This window comes from Geospiza fortis, unplaced genomic scaffold (genome assembly GCF_000277835.1).
Source record: "Geospiza fortis unplaced genomic scaffold, GeoFor_1.0 scaffold255, whole genome shotgun sequence".
NCBI lineage: Eukaryota > Metazoa > Chordata > Aves > Passeriformes > Thraupidae > Geospiza > Geospiza fortis.
In genome coordinates this window covers 349,883-371,810 of record NW_005054497.1, presented here as the reverse complement: position 1 = coordinate 371,810, position 21,928 = coordinate 349,883, and the positions used below count along the sequence as shown (strand labels likewise).

Below are 21,928 nucleotides of genomic sequence, written 5' to 3'. Positions count from 1 at the left end.
GCACAGATAACCTACACTCAGTGTTTCTCCTCTGGTTATTGGGCTTTCCACTCAGTCATCTTTTTGAAGGCTGAGAAAGTTTATTGGTTTGATCAGCACCCACTGAGATGAAAATGAAGAGTGCTTTGAAAGTATGAAGTACCAGCAGCTTTAAAAATTGTCATCTCCAGGGTGTTATACAGACCTGCATGTATTCTACAGTAACACACAGACTTCACTAGAAATCTGGGGGATAAAATCCCCTCTGCCAACAATGGCTAGGTTTTCCACAAATAAGAGATTCCACTGCTGAAACCAACAGAGTCTTTCATCATTGGGGAAAGGACAAGACAAGCTGTTGGTCAAGGAATGCATTACACTAAAATACTCTTTTCTTGTTTAAAAATAACAGATGTTTTGTTGAGACGTCCTTCCCTTCCCTTGATTTTTTGGCTTGAAGAATCCATCTCTTTGTTGGTGCACCCATCCAGGCATATAAATGGGCAGAAATCAAGCTTGAAACTTATTTTCCTTTTAAGGCTATGCCCTCCATGAAATCATTGCATATCTGGTCACCGGAGAAGGACTGTTCATCTGTAACTAGATATGACCCTATTACTAAAGACTTCCAAAGCCTTGTGGCAAAGACAAAAAATAGTAAAGACACTGTTTTAAATGAAAAATGTCTTTGAACTAGAAAAATAGTTCATAAGCTACAAAGTGCAGAAAAAGGGCAAGTTAACTGCTTCATTATGCAGTCTAAGTACTTAATTTCACAAATTAGTTTTTTAAATGTATTTGCATTCTTGACAATGCTAGTTCAGACTGAAAACTTTTCAGAAGGAAGCAACCATCTAGATTTAAAAATGTGATACTGTTGTTCAATTATTTTGAGCTTGACAGCCCTGATGTTTTGGGGTATGAATACTTAAATCTGATTTTTACAGACTGATGCCTCAGTAAATGGAAAGATGCCTCTTCAGCATCTTAAACACCCCTTGTCAGGTTCCTGCAGCCAGGAGCAGCAGATGAGTGCTATGGGACACATTTGGAGAACTGACAGGTGGAGATAAATGCACAGAGATGGAGAAGACTAAGCAAAGCCATTCCTAAGCGAGCAGCTGATGAAGGCATACATTTGGAATATCTAGGCCACAAAAAGCATAGAGGGAACACTGACCAAATGCTAGGGAAAGGTCTTAAACAGGCTCTCTCTGCATCACATTCCATTGCACTGTTTAAAAAGACCATTCTGAAGGAATAGGTTATTGATGGAATAGACTTGACAATTTTTCTGCGCCCAAATTATGCTTTCTAAAAGATTCCTATTATATTTGAAGGGAGTAATTTCTTCAATTAAAAAGTCTCATTTGCTCTGTAATCTATGCAGCAGACTTGCAAAATGTTAATTGCCACAATTTTTTTATAAATTCATGCATTTCACAAATAATGATACAATATATTTATAGCAATTATCTTTTTCTAATAAAAGTTAATAAAGTGCTATTGGCCTCAGGTGTGAAAATGTGGGATTTAATTTGTGCTAATCTGCCCCAGCCTGGGGAATACTGAATTCATTCTATGTGAGAATAATTTATTTGCAATATCCCTGAGTGATATAAACAAAGCATTCTCAAGGGAAGGTGCAATAAAGCTAACAGAGAGGTGCAATCATTGCACTAGCCTGGCATTTCCCAACAGTAAAATCCAAACAGAACAGCCTTCCAAAGCTTCTCCCAAAAGAAGTTAAATTCATCTGCTTCAGACCCATAAGAAAACAATAATGCTTTGGAGAGCATTTGTGAAGAGCTATTTACCATCCCTCTCCTTCCTTCTTTCATTGCATTGAAAAGGAGGCGACAAACAGGTTTAAAGACTGACCAAAGGATTTTACTTTCAAGTTTGTCTGAATTATTTTACTCTTGTTTGAGGTAATGCTTCTTTCCTTTTCTGAAGCCACCATTTGCAATCCTTCTCCAAGCCTCCCTGTGCAGCTGAGTGGGGGAAAGAGAAGCACAGAGAGAGGAAAGCACCCCTTTGGGGCTGGAGCTGCTACTGCATCTGTGGCAGGGTGATGGAGGAGGCTGGAGCAAGTGGCCAGACATCCTGGTTCTGATTTTGACCCTGCAGCTGCTTCACTACCAAGGCATTTCAGCTCTGAGTGCCTTTGCCTCCTTCCTGCTAAGTCTGGTTTATCAAGACTTGGCCAAGGCTGCAAGGAGCAGAAAAGTGCAGAATGTTGTTAGTGCCACTAGAGGGGATCACTTGAGCATGCTGGGGACCTGCTGCTCCCACTGGAGTGAGGCAAAGCCCTGTCACTTCCATGTCAGGCACAGAGCTGCCGTGGCAAGGACTAGCATTAGGACCACAAGGCGGCAGACAGGGGGGCATTTTGGACAGGAGCTATGCAGAGTCTGCTCCTTGAGTCTCCCCAGTTTTCAGCGGACCCAGCAAAGCTGTGACAACTCCTCACATTGTTGCTCTGACCCTTTCAAAATGACCCCCTAGGCCTTTGCTTCCTTGTGGGTAACTCACAGTACCTGATGGTGGGTTTGGCTCACCACATTTTCACACAAACCACCTCTCACACAAGTTTGCTTCTTAAGAGCCTGTCCTTGAACACTTAGTCATATTTTGAACCCAGCCTTCCCCAATTATTCATCCCTACAGCTGCCAAAAACACAACAGCACCAGAGAAGCTGAGAAATCTGTGGCATGGCATTTCCAAACCTCCACCGAAGAAGGAAATGGTATTTTTCATTTTTATGTTACGCCTGGTTACCTTTTCTGTTATCTTGTCAGTGAGCAAGGAAAAATGTTTGCAGAGCCTGAGCACGAGCCATAAACATCTTTTGTGGTTATCAAATGCCTCTGTGTTTAGTTTGCTATTTAATTACAGGACTCACGTAGGGCATTTATTGTTTGCATCTGTTGCCGCTGTGAACAATGTCTACTCCTCTGATCTCCACAAAGGCAGTTTGTTATGTGCATGCCTGTCAGTGACATTTTTTATCATCTTGCTGAGCAGACCCCCCTGCTGCAAGGGGATCCTGTGCTGCAGCTTGGTGTGTCCCTGAAATAGCCAGATACCACAAGGGCAATTCCTTAGCAGGTTGCCACTGTGAAATGGATACTAGCTGAATGCTGAAACCAGTTTTTTGAGGTTTCAGAGAATATTTTATATTAAACAAAGTATTTTCTTCTTCTTCTTCTTCTATATTATGCGAGATTATTACATATTCTTATTAAAAAATACATTTCCACAAAACATTTAAAAATCATGTTCTATACTGTGATGATTTCAAACACATGTCCAGAGGGCAAATTAACTAGATCTCTAAGTAACAAGAAAAATGCATTGGCAGCATCATTACCCAACCTTGTCCCACTTTCCTATTCCTCAAACCTGTAATTTCAGTGAATACAGTGGATTTTGTTTTCAAGCACCTTATATCACAGTACTTACGATTTTTTTTTCAGTTTTGGTTCCTCCAATTTAACTTTAGCCACACTGGAATGATAATCTGCATCTTGCTGTGAGTAGTCATTTTTTTCATCTAAAACCCAACAACTACACTAATACTAATAAAATCAGCCACATTGTGCCCATTCTCTGTAATGCAGCTTCAACACCCTGCTAGCCAAGTAAAAAAAAATTTGTCTTTTTCCTTCCACACTGGGACTGGAAGCAGTTATTTTTACCTTTAATCTGCTTTTTTTAAGATGGTACAACACAAGGTACAGAATTTGCAAATTGGTTATTCTGTTCTGCAGGTTTAATAAGACAAGTTATGGCTGCAATTAAAATAATCCATTTGCTCACCCTTCCTCCTATTAGCATGTGAACTTCAAACCTACAAAAAGCAGCTGACTGAAATCTCTGAAAAAAAAAGAGTTAAGAGGATAATCTTGTCCCCTATACAATGTCCTACTTGCTGTCTCCTTGTATTCCAAGAAACAATATGTGTATTTTACAAGAAGACCACTAAAGAGATATCAATCACAGTGTAAATCCACATTAGGGCAATCCAGGTGCATTTACTAAAGGACACCTAGTGGGGATCAACAAAAACTTTTCCTTTGGGAGTATGCTTTCATTTGGCCCCATGGAAGGAATTTTACTGTCCAGCAGGTACTTTGAATTCCCCCTACCACTGTGTTAAAAAGAAACCATAAATCTCAAAGCAGTTAAAGTATTTCTCAGTCTGTGTGGCAGCAGAGTCTGATTACCCTGGCAGAGTGTAGGGCGGTCCCTACGAGATGGAAATCTGACTGATGGGCACCTATTTAAATGGGCAGGCTGCTGATGAAGGTTTCTAGATGCTGGATGTGAGATAACTCAGGCCAGCTTTCTTACAGTCAGCACTGACTCCAAAAATCAATACACAACACTTTCTTCTGCTTTAATAAAACATGTAGAAGTATGTAAAGCTTGGAGATTATATTTTCAAAGCCATAAACCACGCTGCCTGTTTTCAAATGACTTTGGAGAAACTTGCAAAGTGTCCTTTGATCATCTGTAGGCTCAAATAAAAACAAAAAGGTTTCAAATGGAATTGTTGCCACTTGCATGTCTATCTATACAACTGCATCTTAATTTCTCTAGGAAACTCACAAAACATGAATTATGCATGTCTTAAGATGTTACAAAGGCATAATATAAGCTTAGCTGCCTGTCTGAATTATTCTATTCAGATGTCTACTAGTGCATAGAGAGACTGAAAAAAAGGTTTTAGGTCTGACAGTGTCATAATATCAACATAGACATCAAAGGACTTTTTCTCATGCAAGAGTTGACAAAACGTGTGTCTTTTAATGAATAAGAATTGGGTAAAGCATGAGATCATAAATGTCTCACTAAAATACCATAAAATTCTTCCAACTGTGAGCAAAGAGCTGGTTTAATTATTTTTGAAACTTTAAAAATGAACTCACCTATGTGGAATCTCCACACCATAAATTGAAGAACCACGATGGCACGGTATGCCATTTTGTCATCAAAAGAAAGTCTTAGTATGTGGCTTAAAGAACCCTTGAGAGCAGGCACTAAAACCTGAGGGGAAATTCAATCACCTTGCCTCTTTTAGTGCCTGTCATTCCCCAATTCAAAGAGGAGGAAATAATTCTCTGTATGTGCACACAGACCTCCTACAGACCCTCAACGTACAAGTTACTGTGATTAATCAAAAGTTTGAAATTAAACTATAACGCTCCTTTTTTTCAATTATGATTAAACATCAAAGCAAGCAGTCTAGATTTTTTAGCAGAATGTCCAGGTCTCAAGAGTTACAAATCAATATACTGAGAGTGTCTAATTTCATTTTGGAGGTTTTAAGGAATGAAGGGATGGAGAAAGGAATAAAACAAATGATCCCATCAGGCAGGGGGATAGTAAACCATAACAAAGTGGTGTTTCATACACTACCATGACAATCAAGTTATTGAAACTGAAAAACAGTAACACAAAGAGAAGATGGAAGATTTTATCTTTTTTTTTCATACAAGTAAATTACTGCATCTTGTGAGGTCTGGAATCTTCCAGTTCACTTCTGAGAGGACAGACTGAATCCTCCCTGGGCCCATGTGGCCCTGCCTGCCAAATTTTCAAAAGTGACTACACAGAAATGGGCACCTTTAGCACGCAGGGAAGATACAGGACACTAACATGCTGTGATCACCAAAGCCTCTTGCCAGGTAAGGATGAAAAATGGAGGTGTTTAGTTTGGTAAAGCCATTGGCTGCACTGGCTGCTGTCACCCACCAAGCAGATGGGTAAACCTTGGGTACCACCATGTAACGTGTCAGCCCCCGCAAGCCCTCCAGTGCTTCACAAGCCCACACAAGAGCACAGTTTGCTGCACTCACAGATCCCTTCAGATGTTTATCAGCTGAGTAATTCACATCACCACCACATGTCATTTGAAGTGGATAAGAGCACAAAAATTTCCTTATGACTCTAAGAAAGGATTTAGATAAGTAAAACATAATTAGAGAAGTGTTAGAAATCAGAGACTCAAGAGCTTAGCATTCCCTTCCCTTTACAGAAACAGTTACGAAATCAAGAGTGATTTCTGCCGGCAGAGATCCTGGGTTCAGGATCATGCAGAACAGTGCCACCACCAGACACAAACCCTGGTAAGCCCAGTGGCAAATGTTTCAGGTTTGCCCCACAGAGTTCAGAATTGCCCATGTCCACAATGACACATGTGGTAAGACACAGTGCCAATATTACTGACCCTGACAGAACTGACAGGTGAAGTCACAGGACTATCAGCAACAGAAAACACAAGTGGCAAACTAGTCACATCAGAGAAAAAACTCCCTGATCTCCTATGAACGTCTGCAACGATGCCTAACACCGCAAAGTAAATTTCTTTGTTTTCCTTTTAGGGTGACCTAGGCTGGTGCCAGAAATGGAACAATTCTTTATCTGAATTCCCTAGGATTGCTAATAATTTTTTAACTCAAGTTGTGGGAAATTATGTAGACAAATCCTTCTTCTACTGAGGTAGAAGGCCTGTAAGTAATAGGCAGCTGTTAATACATTTAGTTCAAACAACCACATTTTATGAATTAGTCTTTATAAAGTTGCTTTTTAAGCTCTTGATTTTAGCAACTCTATATGATTCAGTGAATTATCTTGCTACTATTCCTTCTGTGTTCCTGGATCATTAGGGAGGAGAAGCATGTCAGAAATTCCATGTAAGAACAAAGCTCTAGGTCATCTGACTGCAACAGTGTGGATATTGGACTTCCTTTCTCTCTTTAGCCAGGGCTCTGCTAGTGCTGCCAACTAACTTGCCTGAAAGAACTCAACAAAGGTTATTCCTCACTGTGACCTAAAAATCCACCTTCATTCTGAAGTAGAAAATGGACATTGGGACCACTTCAATAACAGACAGTTCCAATTAAAAGTCAGGCATGACCATTCCTACTGGCTCTAACATAACATTTGAGTCTGGTGACTTCAGAGCACTTGTAAGGCACATTCTGACAGAGCACATCTTAGTCTCACTTTTTCATTCCCAACCAACAGTTCTAAAACCAACATCTCCCAGGGAGAGGCCCAAGATCCAGTCAGAGGATCCCAATAAAGATAAGCATGACAGCTGGCCATAAAAGCATGAGTTTGCCATTCTTAGAAAATACCAGAGATACTGCTCAGCCTCATGGTAAATTGGGTAAAAATTGGATGTCTAGGGACCACTGAGACAGACCTGTTCTTTATTGCTCTTCTGAGCATCAGAAGATTGGCTGAAGCTTCCAGAATTCTTACTGAGGAGCTTTTTGGTTGAATTTTTATTTCACTGGTTTTGACGGGGTTTTTTTGGTTTGCTTGTTTTGGTTTGGGGTTTACGGGGTTTTGTTTGTTTGTTATTTTTGGTTTTGTTTCGGTTGGTTGGGTTGGGGTTTTTTGGTTTTGTTTTAGCAGGCTAAACTGCACAGCACTCTGTCATTATTGTGTCCATTCTTGAATATTTTATCAGTTTAGTGCTCGCATGAAATGAAAGGGATGCACAGAATTATCACTGCAGTACTCTTTCTGCATTATTTACAACCTTGGAGGCTGCAGCACTTCAGCGTAATATTGCTAACATAAAAAGGCAGAATTTCCCCTCAAGCCAGGATTTTAGGCTTGTAGTCTGCAGTGCAACATGACTGAAAAAGGTCTGTGAACCTCCTTACATCTCCCATCTTCTATCCATAACTTTCTAAATGCTGGCATCCCGATGTGCAAAGCATCCAAAGAGATAAATCTCTAGGCTTTCAGCAGAATGGGAATTAGGAAATCCCTGTGCCTCTAGGGAAGAATATATGGTGTTGTTTCACCATTCTGTCCAGTTATTCCCACCCCACCCTTTTTCTTGCCTTGTTAAAGTCCTCTGAAGTTGCCCTCATTTCCTTCCATGTCTTGTTCAAAAGCTGAATGCAGATACAGAAGAACTCCTCAAACGATCTGTCATGGGTGAAGAACATGGGGTGGAAATCGTTGCAGGTCTCACTGGCTAAAAACAGAAAAACAAGGGGGGGTGGAATAAAACATGTACAGGCAGGAGCTTCAGAAAATAAATGTAAAATACAATCAACCATGAAATTTAGAAAGTAGCGTATTTGAGTGAAATCCCAGTTCTTGGAGCAAAGGATGTCAAAACATTACTATGAAAAGCCAGCCTTGGTCTACAGTCTTAAAGACAACAAAACGCAACATAGACCCTTGTCTTTAGGAGACTGACAGCAAGAAAAGGGAGCAACTACCTGCTTGCCTAAATATTCTCTCAACGTTTGTCATTTGTGCCAAGTTTTGTAGCTCACTCTGGGACAGAGAGATAAAGAAAAGAGGCTCATCAAAAGAAGAGCTCTCCCCACTGTTATAACAGCATGGTCCATCTTGCCTGCTGAGAACCAAACACCAGGGCCCATCACTCACAAAACAGGATTAGATCAATGTACACACTGAAATGTGAAGCTCTGCTGACACAGCAGATGATCTACCATATTGCACAGAGGTAACAAGAAAAATGTTGACAGATGTAGAGATGAGAATATAACTGATTAAATTTGTTCTTTCAAAATAACCAGAATCAAAAGCAATGGATCTTCTATAATCTATACCTTATCTGAGACAAACCTAATAAAAACCAAAGAAACAAAATCAAAAACCAATCCCCAAACATCCTTATTTTTAATCAAATACTGGCTTTAAGGAAGTAAAAAAATGAAAGAGCACTGTAGTGTTGATCCCAAAATGGAAAAGCAGGAGTGTGCTGTGATTCTCCTTGAGCAAAAAATTATTTTTCAAAAACTAAGGACTGAAGCAATGCTGACCTCTGGACACATCTGAGCAACCTGAGTACAGAAGGGCCTTTCTTTAGACAAGGACTGAACAGAATCTTTAAGCTCTGCCATGACTTGCAGGGCCACTTCAGTAGGTTCCATATCTATGTTTTTAAAAAGGCAAAGAAAAAAGTCAAGCTGAATAAACTTTCTCCATATACCTAGTCCCCAGATCTCTCAGCTTCACCTTTCCCCCCTTTTTGAGTGCTCCTTTAACTTTTCCAGCAGTCACTCATATGCTTAAACAGCATCATCTTTCCTTACTTCCCGATCAAACAGCCACTACTTAGGCAAACTTCCTCCTGTGCAAGAACAGCAAAATTATCAAGCACTGGGATAAATCACATTTTCCCAGGGCTGAATCACTGTCTGACACCCGCTTTCTCTCACTGGAACTGGACAAATTAGAATTAAGACTCTGTCCAGCAGTATATGAATGGCTCAGGCTGGCCGACTCTCTGCACCAGCTGCAGACACTTGGTCTTGGTACCTCTTCTAGCCACAAAACTCCCCTTTCAGTGTGTCCAGTTACTCTGCTGTAGGAACATGAATTGTGTGCAGAATCACCTGAACCCTCAAAAAAAAAAAAAGGTTTCTGATCTTTCCTAGCATGCAGTATTCCAATTAGAAAGCAAAACTGAGGATTAATTTTAACATCAGATTTACTAAGATCTAATCAATCCTTCAGTTACATGGCAAAGATGGGAGTTAAATTTGGAGCACAGGTTTAATTTTAATCAAGTAAACTCCATTTACTTCAAAGGACTTGCAGCCAAGGGGGAATTAGTCAAAGCAGGGACCTATATTTATGAGGAACAACTCAATCCCTTCAGATTGAAAACAAAATGCCTCAGGCGTGCTTTTCAGAGCACCTTCAGCTTCCACTCATTCCACTGGAGCTGCAAGGGCTCAGCACTTCCAATAATCAGACCTTCAGCCTGTAATAATATCAGAGACACAACAAAACAGATTCTCAGAGGGCCCTTGTCTTTAAGTCATGAAATACTATAATGATGAGTAGAAATAAAATAACACCAAGCAGAAGAATGCAGCCAGTACCTTCACTGTATAAATCACAGCACGAAACAAGGCAATAACCCTTGACACGCACTGGCCTCTCTGATCCTCCTCAAAGCCTGAGCTTCTCACTGCTCCTGCTCATAAAAATCAATAAATCAAAATTAATGGAAAGGCTAGGGATTCTCACAAAATTGATCATTGGTTCTAACTCATGCTTCTTATGATAACCAGCCTCTAACTGTATCTACTATGCTGACTGTTCTGCATGCCGAATTAGAGATGCCACCTCTCCCCACCTTATTTCATAAGTAGACAATGGATGGTGGTTTACGCCTTTCAGTTTCAAAATGAAAGAGTAAAAATCACTGTTACTGATATAAACTCAGAAAGCTGGGCCTTTTAGAAGGCAGGATGAATATCTTAAAGCACAAACAAACCCTAGGAATAATTAAAAACCAAATGACAAACAGCTTCGTCAAAATTCCAACTATCATCCAGATAGTAGAGAAAAGAAAGGAATCCAGTCTGCTTCAGCAGTAGCCTTTTATGTGCCTTGAAAATTCTACCCACACTAATACAAAATCATAGAATTCAATGGAAAAATCTTCAGGCTGCAGCTCTAATTAAATCTGTATCTTGCTCTGAGTGTTTAAATATCTAATGAAGGATAACCCTTGTCCCAATACTTTCCTTCTCCTTTTGACAGGTGAGTTGAGGATGAAGGAAAAAGTGATGCTCTTGTTGCTAATGTGTAGAGACCAAAGTAAGACTAATTTACAAACTGCTGTCTTTGCCCACTCTCTCCAGCCCCAAGTCTGCATCTCCAACATCAGAGCACTGCCTCGTCCACTGCCTCTCTCTGAAAAGTGAGCAAATTTAGAGGCTGCTCAGTTTCACTAATTAAAAACTTCTTAAATTTATTTTTTCACTAACTTGCAACTTGACTAGTTCTAAACTGAAACAGAGGTCTAGTCTTGGAAAAATTTGGAGACCTTCTGCATAAGAGCTGTATGCAAAATTCTAGCCCTTAAGCCCAGTACTCTCTAACCATCCTTTTCACAAGCAGGGACAAACCACATTTACAACCACATAAAAACAGCCACAGGGCTACAATGTGGGGACACAAATCATCATGATTATTCACCATCAAGTTTTAATTACGCCTCTGAGAGATCACCTTCGAAAGGCATGCCACAGATGTCTAGCCTACATAAATCAGGTGAAGATCTTGTTGATTTCCTATTCTTGGCACAATTCTTAGAGTTGTAGATCAATATGCCACCTCTCAGGATAAAAGTAGTCCCTCAAATTTCTAGCTGATCTATAGCTGGAGCTTTGAGATAGAAGCTTAGTTCATTTCTCATTAGAAATTGCACTGGCAAAAAAAAAAAAAAGCAAGCTAATTTGTACCTGGGAGTTTATGCAGTTCCTACAGTGCCTATTTTTAGTGTCTACCCAACACAATTTTGTCTGTCAGTTGTTTCCTAAGTTACAATGAAGACATTCAAGCATCCCAGACTGTTTGAGGAGTAAACAGATTTGACATGTTATGTTGTTCCTCTGTGGATCAGCAGAAAACAACAGGGGAAAAAAATAGAAGAAAAGAGTTGTACCTGCATTTTGTACCCCATCTGTAAACACCTTTTCCCAGAATACAGAATATCATCAGGGTTGAATTTCTCTTAGCTGTGTCAAGAACATCTAGGTATTTGCATATTTTCATAAGCCTGTCTTGAAAGGCCACAGATTGTGTGATGGTGTTTCAATAAGTGTTTTGCTTGAAGTACAGCAGAGATTTAAATTTCAAAGCTGCTGTGGGGAACTGAATATGGACAACAGGGATTTCTCCAGGCAAGACAGACTCCAGGAGAGGACCAGTTCACCAGACAGACAGCAGGCTGCTGTGTCACCTCACTGTTCAAAACACTATGAATAGAAGGCCACTAGCTCAACAGAAACTGGCTGATTGCTGTAAGGGCTCATTATATTTTCCCCTCATGTTAAAAAGTTTAATACGCATCTTCTACATGTGGTTTCCACTTGGAAGGGAAGGAAAAGATAATTACAATTTCTTATCTTAGATTGTTTTGTGGAACACTAGTGAGTAATACAGAGATAAGATCATCATGCCCCCAAAGCTAGAACAGCAGGCAGAGATACAGTGGTACACCTCCAGAGGCAAGGTACTGCCCTTGATCTTGAGAAAACTCTGCTTTCTCTCTGACTCTGCTAAACTGCTGTGTTGATACCACTCATCCTCCACTGTGTCTTTAAAATGGCATGTGGTCATTCTGACCTCTCTTGTGAAGTTCTTGAACTCAAGAGATGAAAAAGAGATGATTGTACTGGTATGAAAGCCATATCTATCATGAAGGGAATGTTTGAAATTGAACCATCCAATCCATTATTTACAAAATCCATTCACAATGCTATGAGGGATCAAGATGAGGTGAGTTAAACAGTCATTTTTCTGTAAATTTGAGGCTTGGATCCATGAAATTGGCAATGCATATAAAAGACAATCACAAATGAGACACTTCATTCAAGGATGTCAGCTATGTACAATCATTCTACAAAATAGAACTTCAGCAGACCTGATTAAGTAGACAATAAATAAAAGTGATAAGGTTGCTGTGTATTCTCAAATATCTAAAAAGCAGGGAGTCAGCTTAAATCAATCATATTATTCAGTCAGCTATCTAAACACAGTCACCTGGCAAAAATGCTGTCATGCAGACACCTATGGTGAGGAGCCAGTCTCTGTGCCAGGGGTGGTACTAACAGCTCCTGTGCATCCTGAAACTCATCAAGAAAAGCATCCTGAAATTGCATCAGAACAATTTTGAGGTGAGGGCAGCAGTGATGTAGAATCCGGAGGGGCAGGTTTGCAAAGTCCCAGGGAGAGAGGGGCTCAAAGACATCTCCCTGTCTTAAAGGTACCTGGGAGTCATGTGATTCAATCTTCAAAGAGAGCCGTGCTTTCTCTTCCTGAGCTGCTGCTTAATTCAGTGTGAGTCATTTATCCCTTCAGTTGTTTTCCCGAATTTCACAGAATGGAGTTGATAACATCTCATCAGAGAGGAGGCGGGTGGAAAGAACCATTGCACTTTCAGAAGTGCAGCAAGAGTCACAAATGAAGAGGGTGCCATACGGACCTTGGAAATATCATCTCCACTTGGCATGGCCTCCTCTGGGATTAGTATTTGCCAGTAAGAGAAGGACCAAAGAGCAACTAATTCTCACTAGCTCTCAGGAGGAGGAGCACTGTAATTTCTGCTTCTTCCTGAAGATGCAGTGCAGTAAAAATAACTACTGCCATGACCATTTTTATATCCACAATCAAAAATTCTCTCAGTAATACAAGAACATATAAGAAGAAGAGCACCTAATACTGCAGAAATACAGTGATTGCCAGGTTTTCTATACTGCTGATCCCTGTGGTCTGCCAGCAGTAATTTGACTTTGGCTACCCTTCTGGCACATGATAAGGAAACAGTGTAATTTAAAGCAAGGAAGGCCACCAGCAGTGCCAGTGCAGTAATGAAGTAGTAATATTGCTGCCAATTGTGTAATTTTCTTTCCTAGGGAACAGTTCTTTTTAGAAGGCTCAACTGGTATTAGAACAAAAGCCACCAAAATTGCCTAGCAACACCGGGCTACAAGAGAGCTTCAACATTTTACCTTACCTGATCACATATTTAGTCAGAATAGAAACTATAAGAAATCGCTAAGCATGCAGCAAAACCCATCAACTCAAACTCCGGAGAATATAAGACAATACCGAGTCTCTGAGCCTGTGAGATCCATAATGGTGCTATGGAGGGAAACTAGAAATAAAAGCACATATAAAAGGCATCCTACATCTGCAAGTTTCTCAAGGCTGAGAATAAATTTTAATATGCAATGAAAAACAAGGATTCCATGAAACTTCAGGACTAGGATGTTCATGGCATATGTAGCCCCAAGCTCTTCAGTAACTTCCCCAGATTTGCTTTAAAGGTGACTGCAGCTTTGTCAGAAAAGTATATCCTCTCCCCAGTACATCATTAAATAAAGGAGCCACTCTAAAAATCCACCTCTTCCACTGTCCCAAATAAAAATTGTGAAAGAAGAACCCTGACTACTGTAGCACAACTCAATAAAGCCCTGCACTCATCACTACCAACAGGTCCAGCAGTCCGGAGGTGGCAATAAGTAGGCATCAGAGTTACTCTGCCGCATCCAGTGGTGATGGTGAACTGAAAGAAACCAGTGAAGACAGTGGTGTCTGCACAGGCAGGCTGACTTTGTAACAATAACCCCCTGTGCAGCTCACAGTAAATAGATATCATTGTATCTCTCCTGCTTAGACCAGACCTGAAGGCTGAACACTGTAGTTTGGAAATGCAAACATTTTCAAACTGAAAGCCAAAGTACAAAGAGAGTTTTTTTAAAAAGGGCTTTTATATGCAATTAGGAAATGAGAAATATTACAAAGATCATCATGCTGGTAAGAGTTCCCCATCTCGTTCAAGAGCAGCCTATTTTTGTTTGTGACAAAACAGGTGCCAATTATAAATAAATCTGAACTGCCTCTACAATCTGTCACAGTACACTGCTGGGCAACAGGAAAGTTCTCTGCTTCCCTCTTGATTTCTCCAGTACTTCCAGTCCTAAAAAAGCAGTAATCAATAACAATAAGAAAATGTAGTTTTAAAACTTGACGGATAAATTGGAGTATCATTTTCAGAAGTGAGGGAGCACTTCATGTGAATTAGTCATGCACTTCAAGGAGAAAACTCCTTGAGAGTGGAAATTGCATGAAAAAAACAAGAGCTTTAATTCATCATACCAAAAAACCCCAAAATTATTCCTTTGGGAAGAAGGGAAGAAAAGGACATAGGTCCACAAGCACATATCTCCAATTATGCTCTGGCATATTTATAGTATCCCAGAACAACAATATAGAATCATAGAATTATCTGCATTGGAAAAGACCTTCAAGAATATAAGAATGCTAGTTGATTAACATGAGAAATTTCCTTGGGGCCTATGAATTCTTTATGGTCACTTCTAGCAAACATATAGAAAAGAGGGAAGTAGACATATTAAGAAAAATCTGTAGAAGGTTGTTATGTTATTACCAAATAAACATATTACACAAAATTTTCTTACTGCTTCTCTGTCGGGTTCCTGACAACTTGCAAAACACAGAGGGTAATGATGGCCACATGAAAGATTAAAAATACCAATTAAACCACCATATAAAAAAGCATTTCTCACAATTTCTACTTGAAGTCCAACAGACACAGGTAGTGGCACTGACAGAAGGCCAGCTAAGCTCAGACCTATGAAGGCAAGCACCTTCTCACATCTGTTCCATGTTGATACCCTGCTCCTTTACCTGTTGCACCCTTTCTCTCATAAGCCTTCAATGAAACTAGACAATCTCATCTCCAGACAAATCAGGAAGAATGCCAGCGGCAATGGGGGAGGAAGATATGCAGCATTTATAAAGAAGAGTGTACAAGCAATCACTCTGTGCAAACACCCTTTTTAGCCTAAAGTACCCATTGGCAAGGTTTATGGCTAAATGCTACATTTTGGCACATTTTCTAATAACTGCTGCAGCACCTCAGACACAGAACTCTGAGGGTCAGAGGCTCCTGGGTGCAGAAGAAGCAGACATTTGCTCTGCCCCTGCTCGTGCATCTCCTTGATGTCACCTCCCACAAGCACTGCAATGAGAAACTGCCTTCCATGGCAGAATTGCTGACTTTTCATGTAGTGCTCTGAGTGGTTTAGAGAGCACCAGCTTATTGCTTCTCCTCCTGAAGGGATTCTTGCTAAAAAGGAAACGCTTACCTCTAATTACTCGTCTTTATTAGGAAGTTACACAGACTGTATTACAGGTTATAACTCCTGCCTCTTCAAAGACCTTCAGTGAGATACTTCATCCAGAATATACTCTGGTTACCATTTGAAATACAGACCATGCTGTTTTGATTCACAAGAGAGGAGGAACTGTCAGTGAAAATTAATTCTGCTTTAAGTAGGCTGGCTAAGGCTCCATCTGTAAGCAAAACTTAAAGGAACCTATGAAAACCTGCATGAAAAATACCTCAAACCATAACCTGGGAAGTCTATGGGTATTTCCCTGCTCCTGGACATGGATCTCCTCATTAAAATCAGATCTTTAAAGCCATACTGCAAAGAAACTATGTAGTCCTTGTGCAAGACACCTAGAGTAAACTACATATTTTTGGGGGGTATTTTGGTCTTCCAAGTCAGCAAAAGCAGGACAACTACAAGGAGAAAAACCAAATGAAACAATGGAGAAGCCAACAAACCAACAGTCAAGTCAGGAAGGAAGATAATCTTTTTTTCCTGATACGAAGGCATTCTTCTATTAGAAAAAAAGGTTATGCAGACCTGGCACAAACCATCTGTACTCACCATCAGAGGGGTCTGTATATGAGATGCCTGTTCTGTTGCATTTTTATGACAGGCTGTTAGGCTGCCTTCAGTGCCCCCTGTCTGATATCAGCTGTCTGATACCATGGTGTGGTATCAGACAGCTGGCTGCCTGACACCTCTGCCTAGTCAGCCAGGCCAGCTTCCAAAATGTGAAAGCTGGGAGGACAAAGGTCCAGTTACCTAAAAAGTGAACTAAACTCACTCAGCTCCTCTGCCATCACAGAAAATGGAACAGGACAAAAGCACTCTAAGTTCAACCACTTGCTTTGAATCAATCCCAGATATACTCAAAATGCCAAACAAGGTAACAGACTGAGACACAGAAGGAAATTACATCAATATCAATAAAAAAAAATTCTGTGATTAAAGTGAAGGAGTTCACTATATCACACATCCTAGAGCAATGGCACTTCATCTTTCATGCCAGATCTGTTCTGAGCTATGCTGAAACTACATTGCTTGCTCAAGAATCATGAGATGCACACCCAGTATCTGCCCTTGACTTCTTTGAAAATATGTGTGGTGCCACCACTACTACAGCCCCACGAAGCACAACCCACCTTAGCAGTAACACCTCTCCTCCCTCCCCTTCTGCATCTCTGTACCTCCTTTAAAGCATGCATATTTATTCACACATGCACTTAATTGCCAAAAAACATCTTTCCCCTGCCTCTTTGTGAAAATAAAATGTGAGGAAGAAGGAACTGGCCACTGGATTCAACTCTGCACAGGCAAAATCCTATGCAATAACCCTCAGGCTGGGAAAACTTCTTGGCATGTCTGCAGCCCACTCTCTATTCCATTCTTGGTCTGCCATGGGCAATCAGCAGCTCTAAGCTTGGCAGTGACAACACGGTGATCTGTGGGGAAATCTGTGGGCAAATCTTCCCACTCCCAATCCTTCCTGGAGCCCAGATGGACTTGTTGAGGCAAAGGTCATTAACTCATGGTGAAAACTGCACCTTACTTATCTAACTGCAACTGCCTACATTATTTTCTTCCCCTACAAATCTTAATCTGTAAATTATGTTTTTAACTCTCTGGGCTAGAGTCCCAAAGTCAGACTGATAGAACAAAAATAAAACTGCTGAAGCATACTCTTTTTAACACAGACCAAACTGAGTAATTGCTACTCACAAAATGGGAAAACAGTGATGTGGCAGGGTGCAAGCCGCTCAGGAAACACTGAACTTCAGTGCTTGTTAGTGTTTTTATCTAAGATCATCACCATAACACACTAAGTGCCAAGCATCTTCAAATGGCTTCGTGAACATTAATCAACCTCTGGAAGGAAAGTAGTTAAAACTCACCCCTCAATTGTCACGCTTGACCTCTTGAAAGGCAAAGGGAAAAATCAATTTAATTAGGCCACAGTCTTAACAAGAGAGGCTATTTAAATAATACATTTCCAAGTGGCACATTCAGCTCATAAGTTACTCCACTGGAGTTTTTCACTTCATGGACCAATATGAACCAAGCTGCATGACCCTACAGCTGACAGAGCATAGTTTTGGATAGGCAGAACTACTGTCATCAAAAGTTATGTTTTAGAAATGTTTAATTAGGTTGTAATATTGGCCTACTTTATGTTATTGCTCTTCTTTATAGCTCTTCTTCTTCTATACCACTATAAAAAAACCAGTATGTTAAAACATTGCATTCTGGAAAAACAGGTCTATTGCTTAAAGGTAATCTAAAAAGTCCAAATATTTTAAAATTAATTCCTGCCCTATATCCTATGGCATTTGCATTGTATACTAACAGATATGATTCATTATAACTCCAAACCTTATCATTTCTGAAGAACCTTAGAGAATCACCCATTCAGGTTAAGTGAAGTACTGCAGGTTGTCTCCTCATGATGCTGGGAGATAAAAAGCCCTTGAGTATAAATCAAGTGAATACATGGGGAAGGAAAGAGGCCCAGACAACACATGGCTGAGGTCCATCTTTGTAAAATATCAGAATCAGGATAACAAGAAATTTAATTGACAGTATTATGTCTCAGGTATTAATTTTAGCAGTTTTCCCTGGGAGCTTGTTCCATTACTTGTGTAGTCTCTAGTTTTACTGTTGTCCTTGTTATTTGATCTATATTTTCTCTTTTGTAAATCCATTATTTGTTTTGCCCTTGTTGACTACAAGAATTGAATAAAATAATTTTTTCATCATGCCTCGAGGTTCCTGAATACATTTACATCTTTTCAATCACTTATTCCACCCTGACCATGAGTAATTGCCTAATTTTTCCTTGAGGATCTTATTTGATCAAGTGTACTATCACTCACTCCAGAAATAAGTCTGTATGCATGAGAATCACAGAATAGAGACATAGAAAGATTAAAATATTAATTTCTCAGAACAAACAAACTAACAAAAAAGAGGTAAGCAAAACCCTTCAGCTGAAATTTCTCTGTTGGACTATGGCTGTACTTGAAAAAGGATCTAAGTTAACCTTCTTAGAAATTCTGTCCTATTACTCCCACTGCAGACACTTAGCAATTTCAGACAGGAACATGAAAGTCATCTTGTATATATGGGACCACTCTTTCTTTCTGCATTTCAATTTAAAATTAGTTCTCAGAATTTAGGATTATTGCTCGGCTGTTTTTTTACAAAGCATTATCCCACTCATGTCTCAAGAGATATTGCATATGAGGCAAGTGAACTATCCTCACTTTTATTAAAATAAACTCATCCATAACACAAGCTAAACAATATATATATTCATTTGGAAAAAATACCATCATGCCCTAAGAAAGCATTTTCCAAATTTTCTTGACTGAATCTGACCATCTGTGACATCATATACAGGTTATTAACATCAATTCAAAAGCTGTGAAGGAATACATCTGGAAAAGGAAAGTGTTTCCCAGTCTACTGTGAGAAGTTAGAGAAATAACATTTCCAAACCAACCATCAAGAAATAACTGAGATTTCAAATTTTTTTTTAAGAAATAGCTAAATTTTTTCATCACCAATAGGACAGGTTGGATGTGTTGGTTTCAAAATTACTGAGGCAAGAGAAGGACCAGCCTGATATTTTTAGAAAAATAAGTGCCTACTCCTTCCCATTTAAACTTGTAAAAAGTAGTAGAAACTTTTCCTATGTTAGATTAAAATTCAGCAGCCAGGAGCTTTTCCCAGCAAGGAATTACAGAGACTATGAACTGAATTGAATTCTAAGGCTCTGTGGTTTTGGTTTAGGGATTGTATTTGGATTATTTTTAAACTGAAACCCAACCTGGTTCAATATCTGGAAGTATCTGCTGAGCAGGAACTGGCACAAACTTAGGAAGTTCATTGCTCTTGGCAGCTCAGCAGAATGGCTCAATTGAAAGTAGAAACACTCTATCCCCAGTTTCAAGTTGTTGAGCCTGGACAACTATAAGCTGCTCATGGCAAATATTTCTGCTCCTGCTGGAGAAAACTTGCAGTCAAACTGCTCCACATCTCTGTGTATATCTGGCTGTCACAGGGTCAGAGCCCTTCCCTTCCCCTTCCTTCCCCTTCCCCTTTCTCCTTTCCTTTCCCTTTCCTTCCCTCTCCTGTCTCTTGCTTCCCAAACATAGCGTTACCACCAATCCCACTCCCAGAGGACAGCAGACGACTTCCACCTTAAACTGGAACCATTACAAAACAGACTCAACTGATTTCTTCTTGTTACCCATTTATATTTCAGAGGTCAACACCTCCTCAAACAATGAGATGCAAGGGGTTCCACTTTTCCCTAATAGTTTTAACAGGAAGCTAAAACTTACAGACCTCTTCTTTTTCTTCTTATTCCTGAATTACATGAGGGAAATTTCTTTGAAAGTAAAACCAGCACACTTAAGGTTTTTAAGATGTGAAAAACCAAGCTATCAGTTGGTTTTGGCAGCACAAGTTTCATTCCAGCTGAAGCTGTGCTCCAGTGGACACCCACGCCAGGAGAGGAGGGATTTCTGCCACCTCCCAAAAGGAGCAACTTGAACACACAGTTAGGGACACAAAGCCACTCGGGGGTGTCACATTTCTGTGCCACAGCCCTGATGTGCTGCCTGGCCTCGTCTCCCCTGGGCCCAGAGCATGGGCAGCAGAGGACCTTGGTTCTGTCACACTGAGACTTCAGTCCCCCAGTTTGGTGTTCACATTTGTAAATAGCCACAGTTCCTTGATGCCCTTATGAAGGCTTCAGGTCTCACAGAAACTTCAGTTTTCACAGCTACCAGCATGAAGGTACCCCAATTATGTGCCAAACTTACTCCTATATAATTTGCAAGAGAATCTGATTCATATGAAACATCCTCTTTCTTAAAATCCTGCCACTTCCTTCACCATAAAACACCCTTTCTCTCATGAAGTCCATTCTCTCTGACCTACAGGAGGCCTTGCAAGCAAGGCAGATTTTTAATAACTTTGTCATGCAATATGAATACAAAAGCAAACACAAGGCTTATATTTAACAAAGAGAGGAAGGAAAGGTGAAATTAGTTATTGTCATGGCTGATCTCAGTAGCAGGCACAGCTTCAGAACAAATTTTGAAAGTAAGTAAGAACATATTGAGGTGAATAGAGACTGGAATAAGTATTGCACAGGCTTACCAGGAAGGGATCAAGTCTGATTCATCTAATCTTTGGCAAAATAACTCTTCTTTCTCATGGGTGAAATGTGGTGGGCTTTATCAGCACAGCAGATGATTTAGTTCTCCTGTATTTGACTTAAGAAAAGTAATTTGATATAACTCTGCGTGCCAGGCAGAAAATCAGTAATTCATCTGGACAAAATAGGATTTGAGACAAGAATCAGTGTGGTGGGTGAGGTGCAAACCACATAAGGAAATTACAAAAAGGAAAGGTATCAAACTTAAGACAGTACTGCTAGAATTTCTCAAAAGTCAGTCTCAGACTCTAGGTTTTTGTTAATCACTTTGGCACAAAAATTGAATAGTAACTCTACAAAATTTCCTGGAGCCCAAAACTGGTGGCATTGCTGATGGTATCATAGGAGAAGATCAGACTGTCATAAAGGAAGGACTTTGAGGCCTAGAGAAATCAGAATGGTATGGCACTGAAAAGATTTTGAGTAAAAAAAAAGGATTTCTGCTATAATCTGAGACTCATCAGTTGTAAAAAACCAAAAAAAGAGTAGGAAAAAAGACAATAAAGACAATTTGTAGACAGAGCCATCATTACAACAAAAGCAGCTGCAATCCTAAGATACAATCAGTGAGAAATTTCTAGCACAGGTAGTGAAGTATAAAACTAATGTGATACAGGGCATTGGTAATACACAAACTGCAATAACACCTGCAATTCCGGGCACCCACAAGATATGGGGACTTAAATGAGAACACAGAAGGAAGGGATCCTAAAATGGCCAGCAAGTGGAGAATGGTATTGAAATGGACTGAAATGTCTATGTTGGTTTATTTGGCACAGTGAAGTTTGAAATGAAATAATACAAATACATGGGGGAGAGGAGAGAAACAGAAAGAGAATACCTGTTAAATAAAGAACAAATCTGGCACAAAGATTTACAGATTTAAACAATGTCTGGATATATTTAGACTGGAAATGAAAAGGTTTCAAGCCTTCTTCTGCATGAAAAGAACAGTGATTGGTGTAAGGATGTAGTTCAATAAATCTGTGAACAGGA

General features: G+C 39.9%; 1 protein-coding gene across 1 annotated transcript in view; it reads right to left on the bottom strand.

Annotated features, from left to right (window-relative positions):
• Positions 1 to 21,928, bottom strand: part of ELMO1 (engulfment and cell motility 1) — a 300,985-nt gene that overhangs the window by 97,065 nt on the left and 181,992 nt on the right. Inside the window, exon 16 of the mRNA XM_005428655.2 lies at positions 7,849 to 7,985. Within this exon, the coding sequence (XP_005428712.1) occupies positions 7,849 to 7,985 (137 nt within the window). The remainder of the gene's footprint in view (positions 1 to 7,848; positions 7,986 to 21,928) is intronic.